The following is a 2,976-nucleotide window of genomic DNA, read 5'->3' as shown; positions in this document are numbered from 1 at the left end:
CCCCAACACCAAGCTGTGTGGGGGTCACATGTTGTTTCAGTTCCATTCTTCTCTGACGTCTTCTCAACACCTGAACCTTAAGAAGTTTCTGGCAATTAATCTTTTGAAGATCAATAGGATTCCTGGTGATTTAATAAAGTGGTCACTCTCCCCACCTGAGAGCTGTATTTAATGCTGCCACGAAGTAGCATGGCAGTTTGAAAACTGGCTGTGGCTGTGAATGGCGCATGACCGCTTAAGGATGACGTATTTTTAACTCTACAGGAAGTGGATATCTATAGTTATCAATATTCTGTCCTTTCTGTATGTCGATCCAGCAGGTCATACCTACATAGCCTATTATCTGTAGAAGTTTGTTTAAGCCGATTGAAACCATTAGAAAAATGTATGTCTGGGATCATTCCTTGTCCCATCCCAAGGGGACAGTCCTGTCTTTACCCAGCACAGGGAATGACCTTCCCAAGGACACACCCTGCCTGGAACGGCTCATCCCCAGACGAAGACACTCCGAATGTAAACCTTCCAGACACCACGCACTTGCTTCCAGGAGTAACCACCCAGGGCCTCACGTGCTCCCAATGGTTCCTCCTCTGGTGGAAAGGCACGGCGCCCCTCCCAACAGGAGCCCTAGAAGGCTGTTGGCTGACTGGTCAAGTACTCCCTGTTGCTCAGATAAGGAAACTGAGAGTCTGCGAAGGGAAGCGCCTTCCAGCACCCACCCAGTCTGGGTTGTGAAGTTGGTCCTGGTTGCCCCCCACCCGCCAAACAAGCCCTTGCAGCTTTTTCTGCAGAGGCGTGTGGAGTGGAGTGGGAGGGGCTGCAGGGGCCTTGTGCACGTGGGCGCCTCCCATTCCTGCCTCCCTTCCTTTCCTTGAGCTCTGGCTCTCTGTTGTCCTGTCGCCTATCCTGGCTCACAGCTCCTCTGGGGGAGGGAGGGGCGGGCTGGTGGCGGTCACAATCGCTGGGACGTGTCACCACAGGCGGGAGCGGGGCGCGGGGCATGGGGCCGGCAGCTGCAGTCCCCCTCCGGCACCCTGGCTCACCGGTGCTCCAGTGCCGCGTGCTGTGGCCCGTGCCCCGTGGGCGCGCTGTCTTCGTGGCCATGGGCACTCGCGGGGCCTACGCGCTGGTGGACACCACGCCCGCCAAGACCATCCTGGTGTACCGCAACGGGGACCAGTTCTTCGTGGGCCGCAAGTTCGTGCTGGCGCGGCGGCGCGTGACCACTTTCGAGGCGCTGCTGGAGCAGCTGACGGAGCAGGTGGAGGTGCCGGTGGGTGTGCGGCGCCTGTACACACCCACGCGTGGGAGTCAGGTGCTCGAGTTGGAGGCGCTGCAGTCCGGCGGCAAGTACGTGGCCGCAGGCCGCGAGCCCTTCAAGAAGCTCGAGTGAGTGCGCCCGTGGGTCCAGGGCTCCCGGGCGGGCGGGGGCGGGGCTGCGGGGGCGCTGCGGGGCGGGGTGGCATCGCCCTGCCTGCAGCGGGTTTCTGAATTGCCGGCCCTCCGACCAGAGGGCCCGACGTGCGGGCCGGGCTCCTCCCTGTGCCAGCAGCACACGGGATGCCAAGCCGGCCACCGTCCGCGCCCGCCTGATGAAGAGGAGCAGGCCATCCACTGTCAATGACATTTCGAGAGTGTTAGAAGGGGGAGGGAGAAGCGGGTGGGCAGGCAGTGGCAATTAAAACAGAGTTTAGGGGAGGCCTCTTTGAAAAGGTGACCTATGCAGGCAGATTTGAAGGAGGAAGGCAGGACGACAAAGGAAGTACCTGGAAGGCAAGAGTCAGAGCTGGGCCGCCCCCTCCATGGCTTGCCCCGCAATGGCACCCTGGGGCCCGGGGGGGGGGGGGGCAGTCTTCTCTGAACACACTTACTCAAGTGTGTCAATGCTCACTTCACGGCTGTGTCTCCTGCTAGATGTGACCCAACAGCGGACAGGGGGTGTGCCTGTGATTTCCGAATTCTGGCACCTGAAGCAGCGGCCCACGGTGCAGACACAACGCTGGCTCCTGAGCAGAGACATCCCTCCCCAGTGTCTGCTGAGGTCAAGACAGCAGCCCGGGGGTGTGTTGCTGTCCTGGGGGAACAGTGTGTGTGTAAATGCCGGGGCCACTGCCTGAAGCCGGCCTGGAAAGGGATCGGCCATGTTCAGCCTCAGCTGGACTGGATGGAGGGTGCCCACTGAGAATCATCTAGTCCCAGAGGACAGATTCGTTTATCCTGGGACTGGCACTGCAGTCCCTATGAGATCTTATTGTAGACGGAGCTATACGGTACTGTTCTGCTTATGCTCTTACTTTTCCTGCCAGGGTACCTCCGTTCCCCTGTAATTTCTCTAAACTTCCTCGGTAGCTGTCATTACACACATTTCTTTGCAGCCTAAACTTTAGTCCTTCAGTTTTCCAGTAAATAGCCTCTGTGCATGTCTCCAGTAGGGCAGCCTCGGGGGCACTTTGGGCGCTTTGGGGTGTGTGCTTTGGGGGAGAAGAGACAAACAGAAGTAACCCCCAAAGAGGAAGTGGAAATTAATGTGACAGAAGGACCTCAGAAAGAGCTTCCTTTACAAAACAGAAACGGGGAAAGGGCTCCTTAATCCTCCATGACGTTCTGACCCGCTTCAGCCTCACCCCTTTCTTGTGTCTGCTTTAAAAGATACTGTTCTTTACATTGTTGCTAAATCTATTTCTTCTATTGGGATGTATATGGAATATACAGAAGAGTGAATACAATTCTATGTGTAGTTTAAAGAATAGTAATAGAGCAAACTTCTGTGTGAACCACAACCTACATGAAGAAAACGAGCGTCGTCAGTATTTTAAAAACCTGCATTCCCGCCCCGTCCTTTGCCTGTAGGTGAGCTCTGTTTTGGTTTTTCTCATACCCATCTTTTCCTAATCATCTGTCCCCAAAGGACAGATCTTTCAGTGTTTTATGTTTGTGTACTTCATATAAAAGCAAGTGTATTGCATATGTTTTTCT

At 55.6% G+C, this 2,976-nt stretch overlaps 1 protein-coding gene across 1 annotated transcript in view; it reads left to right on the top strand.

Moving 5' to 3' along the window:
- The first annotated feature begins 1,102 nt into the window (after positions 1 to 1,102).
- Positions 1,103 to 2,976, top strand: part of DCDC2C (doublecortin domain containing 2C) — a 44,345-nt gene continuing 42,471 nt past the window's right edge. Inside the window, exon 1 of the mRNA XM_033124448.1 lies at positions 1,103 to 1,389. Within this exon, the coding sequence (XP_032980339.1) occupies positions 1,103 to 1,389 (287 nt within the window). The remainder of the gene's footprint in view (positions 1,390 to 2,976) is intronic.

The sequence above is a fragment of the Rhinolophus ferrumequinum genome, chromosome 13, assembly GCF_004115265.2.
Source record: "Rhinolophus ferrumequinum isolate MPI-CBG mRhiFer1 chromosome 13, mRhiFer1_v1.p, whole genome shotgun sequence".
In the NCBI taxonomy this organism is placed as follows: Eukaryota; Metazoa; Chordata; class Mammalia; order Chiroptera; family Rhinolophidae; genus Rhinolophus; species Rhinolophus ferrumequinum.
This window is presented reverse-complemented; position numbering and strand designations above follow the sequence as displayed.